We start from the raw sequence: 14,330 nt of genomic DNA, 5'->3' as shown, positions 1-14,330 counted from the left end.
AGAGAGGATAGGGAGAGAGGAGGCCGTACACGGGCCCTCTTGCGAGTTCTGAGAGGTGTTTGTGGTCTCCCTCTGTCTCCTGAGCTAACAGGTGGAAATGGTTCTGTATCGCACTCTGCTGCCGGCCCTAGTTGTTCACGGGAGAGGCCACCTTTACTGCCGACATATCCCTCATTACTGAGCTCGTCCGCATGTTCGAGTGACAGTGCATGTGTGTGTGCTTGCTTGTGTGTCAACCCGTTTTCCAATGTGTGTGAATATGCACGTGTGTGTTTGTGTTTGTGTGTGTGTGTGTGTGTTCTGTTTTGTTTCTGTGAGAGTTTGTTTACTCCAACTCCTGTAATTTGTTTTCGGGCTTTCAGGCGAGCTGAAGACGGCTTCGGTCCTGGACCGTGAGCAGACCCCCAGGTACCGGCTGGTTGCCCAGGCGACGGACGGAGGAGGGCTGTTCTGCCGGGCCGAGGTGGCGCTGGACCTGTTGGACGTCAACGACAACCCCCCGGCGTTCTCCGCCCCCCACTACACCGCCAGCGTGCACGAGAACACCGGCACCAAGGCCCTGCTCACCCGCCTGCAGGCTAACGACCCTGACGAAGGTGGGCAAGGGAGGGTCTCTCTCTGTCTCTCTCTCTGTCCCTGTCTCTCTCTGTCTCTCTCTGTCTCTGTCTCTCTCTCTCTGTCTCTCTCTCTCTGTCTCTCTCTCTCTGTCTCTCTCTGTCTCTCTCTGTCTCTCTCTCTCTCTGTCTCTCTGTCTCTCTCTCTCTGTCTCTCTCTGTCTCTCTCTCTGTCTCTCTCTGTCTCTCTCTCTGTCTCTCTCTGCCTCTCTCTGCCTCTCTCTCTGTCTCTCTCTGCCTCTCTCTCTGTCTCTCTCTGTCTCTCTCTGTCTCTCTGTCTCTCTCGCTGTCTCTCTCTGTCTCTCTCTCTCTGTCTCTCTCTCTCTCTGTCTCTCTCTGTCTCTCTCTCTGTCTCTCTCTGTCTCTCTCCCCCCCTCCCCCAACGACGGGTGGGCCCCCTCCTCGCACTCCAAGCACAGCAAGCATCAGTTACCATTTATAATACAAAATGAAAAATATACCACTTATATTTATATTACTGCCAATTTACATAGAGCATCTTACCTTGACGGATTTTTAAGCTCATGCTCAAACCTACGTCTAGCTGCCTGCAGCGTCTGTGTAACGGTATGCTGGCAGCGTCTGTGTAACAGTATACTGGCAGCGTTTGAGAACATTTGGCAGGTGTCCTGAGGTGTATTTGTCAAGTCGGATGTAGCCTACTAATGAACATACTGATCCATACATTTATCAGATAATCAAATAATCCATGTGTTGCCTGACAGCCCGCATCTTTAAGAGTGCCTTTGGGCGCTGCAGACAGTGTTTCAGCTCAGAGAAAAAAAAAAAAACTGGAACGCAAGACCAAATGGCTTGGACACTGGAGAATTTGTGAATGCAATTAAATAGATCTTAATGTCTTCTGGGTCATTACGTAGAGATGGAGTGAATGGCTGCCAAACCGTGCTCAGTCCAGCTACCCTTCCCCTCTGGCGCCTGGGCTGTGTTCTCTCACCACACGATATTTCATTACCACGGCCTCCTTCATCTCTCTCACCCCCCCCACCCCCCCCCCCACCCCACACCTTTATACTGAAGGTACGGAGAGAAACGCCTCTAACTCCGCAGAACCCCGGCGTAATTTAAAGTGTGGTGACACACATTTCACAAGCCAGTAGCCGCCTTATGAAAATATTCCCCTAAAGCTAATGACATTGATGTCGCTGCTGCAGGAGGCTGAAATTCCTCAGAAAAAATGTGCCGCACTCGTTTTAAAAGTCTAATTTGTCACGAGGCTAAGATACCGGTACCAGGGAACAGAAGACAAGAAAAAACACAGTGTTACTCCCACTTTAAAAGAAAAATAATGGTGGTCTCCATAGTGCCGTGCTTTTCCTTTTAAATATTTAATTTAAAAAAAGAATTTAACTGAAAGGCAGGCACATGCATACTGAATATTTGTTTTTAGCTGACTTGGGCATGTAGACAGAAAGTCTTGAGGAATAAGATAAGGGAGGCAGAGGAGAGGATGTTCTGAAGAGGAGAGGAGAGTGCCAGCACTGAATAAAAGGATACAAGCCCTGCATTAGTCCCCACGCACTACAGTAGGCCCCACACTCTGCAGTGGGTCCCACACTCTGCAGTAGGCCCCACGCTCTACAGTAGGCCCCACACACTACAGTAGGCCCCACGCTCTACAGTAGGCCCCACACACTATAGTAGTCCCCACGCACTACAGTGGGCCCCACACTCTACAGTAGGCCCCACACTCTGCAGTAGGCCCCACGCTCTACAGTAGGCCCCACACTCTACTGTAGGCCCCACACTCTGCAGTGGGTCCCACACTCTACAGTAGGCCCCACACTCTACTGTAGGCCCCACACTCTGCAGTGGGTCCCACGCTCTGCAGTAGTCCCCACGCACTACAGTAGGCCCCACGCTCTGCAATGGGCCCCACACTCTACAGTAGGCCCCACACTCTACTGTAGGCCCCACACTCTGCAGTGGGTCCCACACTCTACAGTAGGCCCCACACACTACAGTAGGCCCCACGCTCTGCAATGGGCCCCACACTCTGCAGTAGGCCCCACACACTACAGTAGTCCCCACACACTGCAGTAGGTCCCACGCTCTGCAGTAGCTCCCACGCTCTGCACTGGGCCCCATGCTCTATAGTAGGCCCCATGCTCTGCACTGGGCCCCATGCTCTACAGTAGGCCCCATGCTCTGCACTGGGCCCCATGCTCTACAGTAGGCCCCATGCTCTGCAGTAAGCCCCACGCTCCATCCTCTCCCCTCACCAGGTGTCAACCGCAAGGTGGTCTACTCCCTGGCGGACTCCGCCGATGGCTTCTTCTCCATCGACAAGTCCTCGGGCATCGTGGTCCTGGAGAAGCTTCTGGACCGGGAGCTGCAGTCCTCCTACAACGTCACGGTGCGGGCCACTGACCAGGGCACGGGGGTGCAGCTCTCCTCCCTGGTCAACGTCACCATCACCGTGCTGGACATCAACGACAACCCGCCCGTGTTCGAGCGGCGGGACTACCTGGCCACGGTGCCGGAGGACGTGTCCCTGGGCGTGGAGGTGCTGCGCGTCTACGCCGCCAGCAAGGACATCGGCACCAACGCCGAGATCTCCTACAGCATCCGCTCGGGCAACGAGCGCGGGAAGTTCCAGATCGACGTGGCGCGGGGTAAGAGAGCGTGAATAGTGCCGCTGTATCTTTTCCAGAGGAGTGGCGTTCAGCGAAACCCACTCGCCGGACACAATGTATTGTTACGGCCTGCAAACTACCTGCCTGGCAAACGGACTTATTAAGTGAGTTTTAAATCTCGGCTCAGGCACCCTGTATAGCTCTGGCAATATTGTTGTTCGTTTGTTTCTGCATTCCCTGAACTCGCAATGTGACTCAGCTGCTAATGTATTGAACACAGCTGTGGGAATTGCTCACGATTGTTTTCTGCACGGTTCGACGAAAAACCCAGTGACCCTGGGTAGAGTATACTATTCACGGCATCGACGCTGCGCTGTCGTAACAATTGAGGCGAAAGGCACCTTCTCTCGTTGGCCCTCCTGAAACAGGCACCATCACGGTCTCCAAGGTGCTGGACTTCGAGACGTGCAGGGACTATTTTCTGACGGTGGAGGCCCGGGACGGGGGCACGCCGCCCCTCAGTGCCGTGACCACGGTCAACATCAACCTCACCGACGTCAACGACAACGCGCCCATGTTCAGCCGGGACGCGTACTCCTCCGTCATCAGCGAGGACGCCGTCATTGGGGAGTCTGTCGTGCAGGTAGCCGCCCGCCGCGTGGCCCTGGGGGTAACCGTGTCCGCCGAGGTCAGTCAGGAATTAAATTTCAGTTCAGTCGATGAATTAATCAGATTTGCTATTGTGCATGTGCACTTCACATGGGCACAACATGCGGTAAGAATGAATTTTGTACGCCTGTGGCTAAAGACAGCTGAAGGAAATGTGTGCGTAGCGATGCAGAGATCGTCGCTGATTGCAGGGAGGGTTGCCACAGTTTGGGTGAAAGTGATGTTGATTGAAAGGAATCTTGAGTGCTTTGTTGAAAAAGTCCACCAGGAGTCTTCTGCCTGCGGTATGACTGAATTTTCAATCACGCAATCAGGCTAACGTGTCTTAATCCAGCATTCTAAACAAAGGACACGTCACAGAGTGTTTCACAGGGAAATGTAGAAAAGCACATTTGCATCAGACAAGAACTGTAAAAAGCTGCAATAACATAATGGCAAACATGAAATCCATCGTACAATGGGTTTGTGAGCTATGAACTGTAATTGGCTGCACTTATCACTAACTATCAACATGTAATGCACCAAGTTGCCAATTTTCCACCAGGATACCTTCGCAAATGTTTTCAATAAATGTCACAGATCGCTTAAATGCAAAAACATCAACATCAACAACAACAACAACAACAACAAACAACAAACACCGCACTCTTGTGGCGTCCCACATTTCATAAGGGTATCAACCCTTTGAAGGCTTCTCCAGTGAGAAAAGCGGCTGTTTGATCAGAGAGAAGCAGTGACTGTGACCTTTTCCTCGACAGCTGACAGCAGAGGACTCGGACAGCCAGGGCAACGGGCAGATCCTCTACTCCATCGTGAGCGGGGACCGTGAGAACCAGTTCTTCATTGATCCAATCACAGGGCTAATGAAGGTCAATAAAGAGTTGGACAGAGAGACGGTAAGCCCTCCCCCCCTCCCCCCCCGTCCTCACAGCGAACACACCGATGTGCTGGTAACAGCCTTCCCCGCCATCAATACCTCTCCATTTTGTGGAAACCTGCAGCACACTGACATTTTGCTGCTTTAAGTGTTTTTAATTTCCGGCGGTGGAGAGCGAGGACACGTGGAGCGCGTCTCTGAATAAAGCCGCTGCGTGTGATTCGAGTGGCAGGGGCTTGTTCGTATTCTCATCATAAAGAATTTATGAAACTGCCGCCTCTGATAGTGCGGGGGACTAGATCTGAGGCCGGTTTTTTATTTATTTCAGGAGTCGAAGTCAAAGGGGAGGCAGACAGCGAGGGATCAAAGAGCTAACGATTAAAGTGTTTCACTTATCAACCCAGTGCAGAGTATTTGCATAGAGCCTGATTTCCATGCCAGTTGCCTCATTCACTGCATCCCAAATTTCATTGTGAGGACTTTTTAAATGAATAAGTGCGAAGAGCAGCAGGGGTTCACATCCATCACAGATGGTTGAAGGACACCTGGGAAGCCACTGTGAGCCAAAATCACAGCAAACGTTGAATTAGAAGTGCGGTGCGGGATGGACGATGTGCCAGACTGTTGTGCGTATAATCCGTCCCGGCCGCTTTATCTAGGGCAGTTCTCACCTGTAATTCAGTCACCTCTCAGCAAGAGGTCGATACAACCCTCTCTCCAATCAGTTACCCCACGGCCCCTTCCTGATAATCTGCTTCAGCTGACACTAATTAAGCGGCAAATGTTTCCACAGTCACATTTTTAAAGGCGCCGTTGAAGTTGTAAGCAGAACATGCAAACGTCACGGTTGATCCGCCGGAGGGCAGAAAACATGCCACACACAATAAGGTCAAACAACTGGAAAAATGAATAGCAAACGCAGGCTGAACAGACCCACAGCACAGTCCAATTAAAAAATGCCTCACAACACCTGAAGAGGTTGCTGAGATACTAACCACATGCACATTTTGGATCGTTTGCTAATAATTTTTCAGTTGTTTGACCTCACGTCTTGTGTATTGTGATCGTTCTCCTCTCATACCGGTGGATCAGCCATGACTTCTGCATGTTCTGCTTACAGCTTGAGCTTTGAAACCAAACCCTGACGCCTCATACAACTCCCACGGCTGTGCCGGCAGAGCCGTGTTGGGGCGTGAGCTACATTTTCAGGTCCACAAATCAGCAGCAGAAACTGAGGTCCTGGGAATGGCTCTGCAAAGCAGAATATCACCTGCCCCATCTTGGTCCGCACCGTTTTATGGTCGTCTTAACCTTGCTCTGTCGCCCTCCTTATGTAGCTCGACTATCTGCCCAGGCGCTGCTTGAAAGTCTGCACCAGTGCTCTCGTCAATTTGTCAACGAGCCCAAATGTCTCTCAGGAGTGTCGCGGTGTGAGGATTGCGGTTTGAATGAACTGCGTTCGGAATCAAGCGAAGGGTTTCGTCGCGTGCCTTCCACGTGCGACTCCCATTATCCGAGACAAATGCGGGAACGCCGCTGAAATCAATCTCAAAGTTCAGCGGGCATTGTTTGATGCTACCCATGACTGAGATGTAATTTACGGCATCAAGATACGCAGTGTCGGCAAGAATAACTTTAAAATCGGATGTAATTGATTTTCCTTGCGGAACAAATAAAATGTGCGAGGCGTAATTGTCTGTGCCATCTGTCTCCCCCTCTGTGACAGTAAACATGCTGTCGCTGGCTTCAGCAGCCTCTGCATCTCTTACATGTGCTTTTAAAATGCCTGTCATTTGGGATTTGTACATTCTTTTTCCAATCAAGACCGCAATTAATGTTTTTTGTCTGTAAATTCTGGTGTATTGTTGGTTTTTCTGCCTGTAAGCATTTGTTCAAAGTTGTCCAAGATAACATCTCGACATGCATTGCATGGTACTGTTGCAGCTGGTCAATTGAAGACTTTTTTTTATGTTTGACATTCTTTGTAATATTGCTTCTTCGACTTGGCATATTGCCTCAGCTAATCACTTTTATGAAGGTCAGTGATTATATAATTAGTCAACCCAGTGCCTACAATACCGGGTGGGAATGTGGATGGTAATACAAGGAGAAGTGATTTTGGGTTATATGCCGTAGATCAAATGGTGTCCCTGTACACATTGTACTGTGTATTTCTTTGGATGTCCTGCTTTTTATTGAAGCTGATGCATCATTTGCTTCCCATGTATTTAAAAGTTTAAGCGGTCAGCTGAGATTTTCCTAAGTTTCAGTGGCTTGTGCAGTAAAGGATCAATAAAGGCAAAGCAACGACTTAAACCTTTGCATATAACCACTGTGTGAGCGTATTTTAGAGACAGTCTCCCATTTAAATGAACTACAAGCCACAGCAGAGGGGCCGTTAGCATCATGTGATGGGTCAGCTAGGACATTTTAGGGTGTGGAGATTGATGCTCCTTAATTCCTCTGTAGGAGCGGAGCGTCAACAGGCCTGTTCGAGGGCTCTTCGGAGACTGTGCGCTCGTAATAACAAACAGCCAATTGCGTCGAAATCCATACAAATTGATTCCGTGAACCTTGTTATAGCTTTGTGGGATTAAATGATGCTTAACACCAGCTATTTCCTCGCCTCTCTCTTTTTCCCCCCGCTTTCTGTTCGATTTAATGTCCCTTTTTTCCTCTGGCCCTGCAGGTGTCTACCTACTCCCTGGCTGTCAGGGCGTTGGACAGCGGATCCCCTCCCATGTCGTCCACGGTGATGGTCAGCATTGATATCTCAGACATCAACGACAACCCGCCCACCTTCACCCCGGCCAATTACACCGCCGTTATTCAGGTAGAGCCTCATGTTCAACAGCCAATCAGCTGCTCACAGGGCCTCGACAACCAGTCCCGATAGGTCCCGATAGGTCCTCTTCTCCCTGCTGAAGACCTATCCTATTGGAGTTAAAGCTTGGCTTGTTTTTGTTTCAAGTAATCGTTACTGTCCCCAGAAATTTAAGTGACGTATGTACAGTACTGTGCAGAAGTCTTAGGCAGCCTAGACTTTATTATATATATATGTTTATTTTTTGGTGTGTGTTAGTATGAAATAACACATTTGAGATTTCTAAATATTCATTCATCAAAATATTTAATTTTACGGATACATTTTTGTATTTAATTTTTAAAAGTAACATATTACTGTAAGCAATTTACAACTTTTTACATAAAAAATTTGATCAAGGCTGTCTGAGATCAGAAGCAAGGAGCCAACCAAAGTCTGCAGAAGAACTGTGGCAAGTTCTCCAAAATGCTTGGAACAACCTCCCTGCTGATTGTCTAATAGAACTGCAGGACAGCGTTGGCCATCTCAGAGAAGTGATGCAGTTTTAAACGCCGAAGGGTGGTCACAAAAAATACTGATTTGATTCAGTTTTTAACTATTCTGCCAAATTACTAAACTGTAATGTAAAATGTGTGGTAAATTTATTTCGGACCTTTCATTGAATTCTTTTTGAAAGAATCTTATCTGTAGAGAATCTTATACAGGTGCCTAAGACTTCTGCACAGTACTGTGTGTTAAGGTAAGGCCTCCTGGTCGATATGAGCTTCTGCTGCATTGGCTCTATCCTCCATCTCTTCAACATCACCTTCAGAGATTAAAATAAGCTTTACAGATGTGCTGGTGATCAGACACGGTGCACCCCCGTTCCCATTTGCCTGTGTTATAGGCGGGTATTCTTGCTGATGCTGTGCAATATCTGGAGATTTGTACATCCTACGCACGATGTTTCAGTGATGATGTCATTTATCTCAGCGTCAGCATCTTCTGGGTTCCTCTTGGGGGGGGGGAAAACAAAAATAGAAGGAGAGGTATTCTTAAAAAAAAAAAAAAAAAAAACTGAAGATGTTTGTTCATTTCCGCAACGCACTGGTACATTTTCTCACTTTTAATTGGTTTCTTTCTTCCCCCTCCAAACAGCCCCGGCCTTACGCTCAGCCAGAGGAGTGGAGTTGAGCCTTAATTGGTGTCAAGTAGTTCAGGGGTGCAGGACTGTGAGCGCTGAGCCCCCTTTCTGAGTTAAGCTGACATTCTGTTTTCATTACCCCCGCGGCCCCTTGCGTCTGCTGCAGCCATAAGCGGCTTTTACGGGGGTCCGTGGGCAGGATGGAGCCTCGCTTCAAAAGCCTGCTTTTTATGTTCGTCGGCCATCGAGATAACTTTGGAGGCGGAAAAAAAGTGTTTTTGCCAAGGGGTCCCTTCTGGTTGAGCTGCTCGCTCTCCAAACCCCTCTGCGACTACAAAAACTGAAATATTACATTTTTATCACCAAATACATTTCAATATGGCCTTAAAAGGAAATCGCAACGGAGCATGTGTTATGGTTTTTTTTGGGGGTTTTTTTAATATTAAATATAAAATATCTGAAGCAAAGTTTGTGTTTTTTACAGTGAGCTGGGCTTATATGAGTTTCCCCTGTGCATTGAAAGGCGGGAGCGCGGAGCTCAACTCTGAACAGCGACGCTAGCGCGGCCTCAGCGCTGACAGCTGCCAAACTGCCAAACTGCATATCTACATTTTCATTTCTTTCTCCTGTGATGTTCTCCCCTCGCTCACAGGAGAACAAGCCCGTGGGCACCAGCATCCTTCAGCTGTCCGTCACAGACAAAGACTCCTCCCACAACGGCCCGCCCTTCGAGTTCCACATCCTGTCGGGGAACGAGGGCGGGGAGTTCACGCTGGACCAGAGCGGCGTGCTGGCGTCCAACCAGCTCTTCAGGCAGGACGCGGCCACGGAGTACGTCGTCCAGATCCAGGTGAGGCAAAGACGGGGGAAAAAAAGCGTCGTTTTCTTCCCGCAGATGCATTGTAACAAAATCATGTGTAATGCGGAGTAAAAACGTGGTGGTACTGGCCGGATTCACACTGATACTCACAATATAATTGTAAATGAAAATAATTTCCCACTGCAATTTCTGTAATTGTAGTTAAAGTGCGACCCAATTGGTCATGTAATTTTCACCCTGAGCTTTTTGTCGGACGTCATGAGGCAGGCTAATTGGATACAGGGTTCATTTTTAAAGGATCTTAAGATTGCCGACAAGTTATATAAATTCAATTTTCAGTAGTAAGTACAGTGCCCTGTGTGAAAATAGCCTCATTTCCATGGTTACAGTAAAGAGTTCCTATTGGCTGTGACAGTGGCATACATTCAGTGGCTCATGATCATGTTCCATGATGGAGTGGGTTCACAGTAACAGATTGCATTTTCCATTTTAAATGAAATGCGATTCAAAGCAAGATAGTTCAGCAAAAATAGGTCAATTAATTGACATTTATATGGTAAAGACTAGTCTCACTCCTGCTCTTGTTGCAGTCCTTGTTCTCATTGATAAAGGTGAAAGTCCTCAGTGTTTCAGACTGTAGGGCTTCCCCTGCTCTCCGGTGAGGAGCCGTCAGACGGTGTCCAGCATCCTGCCTTCGCCTGGATGTTGTCTTTCTCTCTCCTCTCCTCTCCTGTCCCTCCTTTGTGAACGAGCTCCCCCTCCTCATGCGGCCACAGTCCGGGTCGTCAGCAGTTCCGCTCCCCGCTCTTCTCTCCGGCTCGTCTGTCGATGTAATGTTCAAGCGTGAGCGGGCGAGGCTGCGCGCTCCTCAGACGGGGGCGTAACGCTCCTCTCCGGGAGCGCTAATCCCGTTTTCCCTTTCCCCCGTGGCTCTGAAACAGGCGCGGGACGCGGGAAAGCCGCGCCTGGCGTCGGTGACGTCCGTGCTGGTGCGCGTGATCGAGGAGAGCCTCCACCAGCCGGCGGCCTCGCCCCTGGAGATCCACATCGTCACCATGGAGGACGAGTTCCCCGGCGGCGTGATCGGCCAGGTGCACGCCAGCGACCAGGACGCCTACGACGTGCTGACCTTCAGCCACAGGTACCAGCAGAAGAGCCTGTTCAAGATCGGCCGGCAGGACGGCAAGATCATGGCGCTGGGCGGGCTGGACGCGGGCCGGTACCAGCTGAACGTGACGGTGAGCGACGGGCGCTTCGCCGTGGCGGTGGACGTGACGGTGCAGGTGGAGCAGGCCACGGCCGAGATGCTGCAGAACGCGGTGACCGTGCGCTTCGAGAGCGTCACCCCGCAGGACTTCGTCAGCCTGCACCTGCGGGAGTTCCAGCGCGCGCTGAGGGCCGCGGCCGCCCCCCGCACGCAGGACGTCCTGCACCTGCTCAGCGTGCAGCCCGTGCCCGGCACGCCCCAGCTGGACCTGCTGTTCGCCGTGCAGACGGCGGGGGGCGGCTTCTACAAGGCCGCCTACCTCACGCAGAAGCTCAGCGCCTCCAGGAGGCATCTGGAGAGCCTGCTGCGCATCTCCGCCGTCCTGGACAAGAACTGCTCGGGCCTGGACTGCCAGGACCAGCTGTGTGAGCAGACCATCGTGCTGGACTCCCACGCCCTGCTCACCTACAGCACGCCCAGCATCAGCTTCGTCTCGCCGCGGTTCCACAGGAACACGCGCTGCACCTGCAATGGTGAGTTGCACCATTCTCTCTCTCTCTGTGTCTCTCTGTGTCTCTCTATCTCTCTGTGTGTCTCTGTCTCCCTGTGTCTCTGTGTGTCTCTGTGTCTCTCTGTCTCTCTGTGTGTCTCTGTCTCCCTGTGTCTCTGTGTGTCTCTCTGTCTCTCTGTGACTCATTCTCTCTCTCGTTCTGTCTCTACTGCATGTCTCACACAGAGATAAACACACAGATATGCTGTACATATGTGTATATGCACACGCAGATGCAGATATATTCACAGACACTTGAAACCGGTGCTCACAAACTCAATGTGTGTCCACACACACATTCACCTACAACTGGGAAATGGCCTCTCTCACAGGCACGGATGAATAACACACTCACCGACTCTGACATTCAAATGTGTTCAGGATGACACAGACACACACGCTGAAGAGGTTAGGGCAGCCGAAGGCGGCCGGGAGCATGTTTTTTTCCTGGGCAGAGTGACGCGCCCGGTACCTTCAGCAAAGATGGATTCTGGCAGCAAACAAAAAATGACAGGAGCAAGGATAAGATCGAGACTGACCCGTCACATTAACACCTGCACCACAGTGATACAGGGGACAGGCAGCAGGGAAGTCAGGTCTTGTAAAATTATACTCCAGCATTTAGTGGGGATTTAATTTATGCAGTTTTAATTTACTGTATATGCAAACTTACATAATATGTACTGTATCTATTTAACCCTACAGTGCACGAGACTCCAAAAGCGAATCCCCTGAAACAAATGTGCTAATAGCACGGTTCAGGTGCAGGGTAGGTCGCTCAGACGTGAGTTACAGGCAGGTGCATCTGCGGAGATCTGAGATGCTGCTGTTGAATATTTCACTCGAGTTTCTGCCCTGCGGGGTTTTTTTATAGTCGGTGCCAAACTCCCATGGTGCTTGCCTCTGACGGCACACGGCTCCACTCGAAGGTTAATTATCTGCCCCTTATCGATTCACATTTTCACGGGATTAGACATACTTTGGCGACAGTTAACTTCCGCGACGAATCAGCTCGCCTTACTCGACTTCTCTTGAAAACGGTCATTCCCCTGTAATTTGAAAACGGGAGAAAATGAAATAATTTCGCCTCAAATGAGTTTGTTAAATTGGGTGCAGCTTTGCTGGCGCTTAACATTGCTTAACGCGGAAGCCCGCTCCGCCTTTCAGACGGCTATTTTAAGGCCAGATGAAATCGGGATGATAATATTTAATATTTGTCTTCCTCACCTCCTGGTCCCCACACAGCGCTGTCTCTGTTTGCTGTTGCCTTGACTCTGGTGAGGGAAAACAATCAAAGCCGGCAGGCAGTGCGCTCCGCTGGATGAAAGCAGGATTAGGGCTTCTCTCCAGCTGCACTGCCTGCTGCTCACATGTGCATGCACAGGGCTGATTGGTTAAATACAGCAAAGAGATAAATATGCTCTGTGTTTTATCTCTGTTATTATTTCAGAACATTATTTATTTTTGTTTGTTTTTCACAAATGTTGCAAACCTTTGAGGGGGGATTAGCGGAAAGAAGGCATATTTCTGTTCTGTTGTGCGTTTCGTTTTAATTAAATTAAATCCTCTCGCATGTTATTAACTGAAGTGAGGTTGAACTGTGGTTGGGCACTGGCTTCTCACTGCTGTTTCTCGTACCTCAGTTAAAGGCTTTTACCCAAGAATCTGTTTCAGATCGGCTGAAAACAGGGAGCGTGATTGATATCAGTCACATGCAGTAAAGGCTGTCGTTTTCCTGTGCACATAAATCGAGGTATCCAGGAATCATGACTGGACTGGGCTCCATATTTAAACCTGGCAGGTTTAAGTGTGGGTGTAGCATGCGGCACCTCTTGGGTTTTTGCACAGAATGTGAAAACGCGGTGGACGTTTCCCCGTATCGTGTATTATCAGGGCTTATCTGGGAAGCACACCGGCTGGAATGGGCAAGGTCCACCCCTGGTCAAACACACAAGCCTAGAAATGCAAATTTCCAACCACTATTATAGATATGCAAATGAACAGAACTATCTGTGCGAAGAACTTTATTTATGCTCCTCGGCGCTGGAAACAGAGAGCCACGAGTGTGCACCACACTCCCTGCGACTGGCAGACACTGCGAGAGAGTCACAGCTTCTTAATTTAATCTCCATCTCAGAACATCTCGCCCGTTAGCTGTCAGCCGTCGAGCTGAGCGGAGAGCCAAATTGCATCTGATTGCAAATCATTTTTAACAAGATCATTCGTCTGAGGTTTATTTTCCGGCCGTAACCTTGAGACGTGACGGGGGATTTTCACCCCCCCATTTAGCCCCCCCCCCCCCCGTTCATTACCGCCCAAATACACGTCACGAGCCAGCGGTCATCCTGATAGGGTCGTTACCGAGAAAGAGACACCGCGTAACCGCGCGGTTCGATGCGAGGCGTGGACTCGTTATCTGCAGCAGCACAAATTCACACACTGCGCCTCGGAACGGACCCAGCTGAGTGCGGGGAATCGGCCCTTTTTCAGCGAGACGCTCCTGCGTGCCGACCCTGGCCCCCGAACGCGAGCCTGGCCCCTCTCCAGCTCACAGTGCAGTAGAAGCTCCTCTAGAGCTCACAGTGCAGTAGAAGCTCCTCTAGAGCTCACAGTGCAGTGGAAGCTCCTCTAGATCTCAGGGTGCAGTGGAAGCCCCTCTAGATCTCAGGGTGCAGTGGACGCCCCTCTAGATCTCAGGGTGCAGTGGAAGCTCCTCTAGAGCTCAGGGTGCAGTGGACGCCCCTCTAGAGCTCACAGTGCAGTGGACGCCCCTCTAGAGCTCAGGGTGCAGTGGAAGCTCCTCTAGATCTCAGGGTGCAGTAGAAGCCCCTCTAGATCTCAGGGTGCAGTGGAAGCTCCTCTAGATCTCAGGGTGCAGTGGAAGCTCCTCTAGATCTCAGGGTGCAGTGGAAGCTCCTCTAGAGCTCACAGTGCAGTGGAAGCTCCTCTAGATCTCAGGGTGCAGTGGAAGCTCCTCTAGAGCTCACAGTGCAGTGGAAGCTCCTCTAGAGCTCACAGTGCAGTGGAAGCCCCTCTAGATCTCAGGGTGCAG

At 50.2% G+C, this 14,330-nt stretch overlaps 1 protein-coding gene across 2 annotated transcripts in view; it reads left to right on the top strand.

Annotated features, from left to right (window-relative positions):
- fat3a (FAT atypical cadherin 3a) overlaps positions 1-14,330 on the top strand; it is a 175,416-nt gene that overhangs the window by 138,593 nt on the left and 22,493 nt on the right. Inside the window, exons 12-18 of one of the 2 annotated variants that reach the window (XM_061218131.1) lie at positions 363-596; positions 2,858-3,247; positions 3,637-3,851; positions 4,636-4,773; positions 7,444-7,587; positions 9,354-9,551; positions 10,463-11,261. In XM_061218131.1, coding sequence (XP_061074115.1) covers positions 363-596; positions 2,858-3,247; positions 3,637-3,851; positions 4,636-4,773; positions 7,444-7,587; positions 9,354-9,551; positions 10,463-11,261 — 2,118 coding nt within the window. Of the gene's footprint in view, positions 1-362; positions 597-2,857; positions 3,248-3,605; positions 3,852-4,635; positions 4,774-7,443; positions 7,588-9,353; positions 9,552-10,462; positions 11,262-14,330 lie in introns of both variants that reach the window. The other variant, XM_061218130.1, reaches the window with a different exon arrangement.

Source organism: Conger conger, chromosome 13 (genome assembly GCF_963514075.1).
Source record: "Conger conger chromosome 13, fConCon1.1, whole genome shotgun sequence".
Lineage (NCBI taxonomy): Eukaryota > Metazoa > Chordata > Actinopteri > Anguilliformes > Congridae > Conger > Conger conger.
The sequence above is the reverse complement of the archived record's forward strand: the minus strand, read 5'-3'. Positions and strand labels throughout refer to the sequence as shown.